The sequence below is a fragment of the Penaeus monodon genome, chromosome 34 (genome assembly GCF_015228065.2).
Source record: "Penaeus monodon isolate SGIC_2016 chromosome 34, NSTDA_Pmon_1, whole genome shotgun sequence".
NCBI lineage: Eukaryota > Metazoa > Arthropoda > Malacostraca > Decapoda > Penaeidae > Penaeus > Penaeus monodon.
In genome coordinates this window covers 19,139,448-19,139,652 of record NC_051419.1, presented here as the reverse complement: position 1 = coordinate 19,139,652, position 205 = coordinate 19,139,448, and the positions used below count along the sequence as shown (strand labels likewise).

The following is a 205-nucleotide window of genomic DNA, read 5'->3' as shown; positions in this document are numbered from 1 at the left end:
TTCCTCCTGGCAGCTAAGCCTAGAAGACCGGCCAAACAAACCGAACCGGTGTCAGTCCGCCTCAGCCTATTTAGAACTTCATATTAATTTTAGTTTTTTTTTTATAGATTAGCATCGATGAGCCCGTGGTCGTAGGAGTCCCCGACTACGTGAAGAACCTCGGCAAACTCCTGACAAGAACGCCCAAAAGGTAAGATTATAGGGA

General features: G+C 46.3%; 1 protein-coding gene across 1 annotated transcript in view; it reads left to right on the top strand.

The window, feature by feature from the left end:
- The window catches only part of LOC119594629 (neprilysin-2-like), a 37,634-nt gene that overhangs the window by 31,890 nt on the left and 5,539 nt on the right, over positions 1–205 (top strand). The window contains exon 8 of the mRNA XM_037943679.1: positions 106–189. Coding sequence (XP_037799607.1) covers positions 106–189 — 84 coding nt within the window. The remainder of the gene's footprint in view (positions 1–105; positions 190–205) is intronic.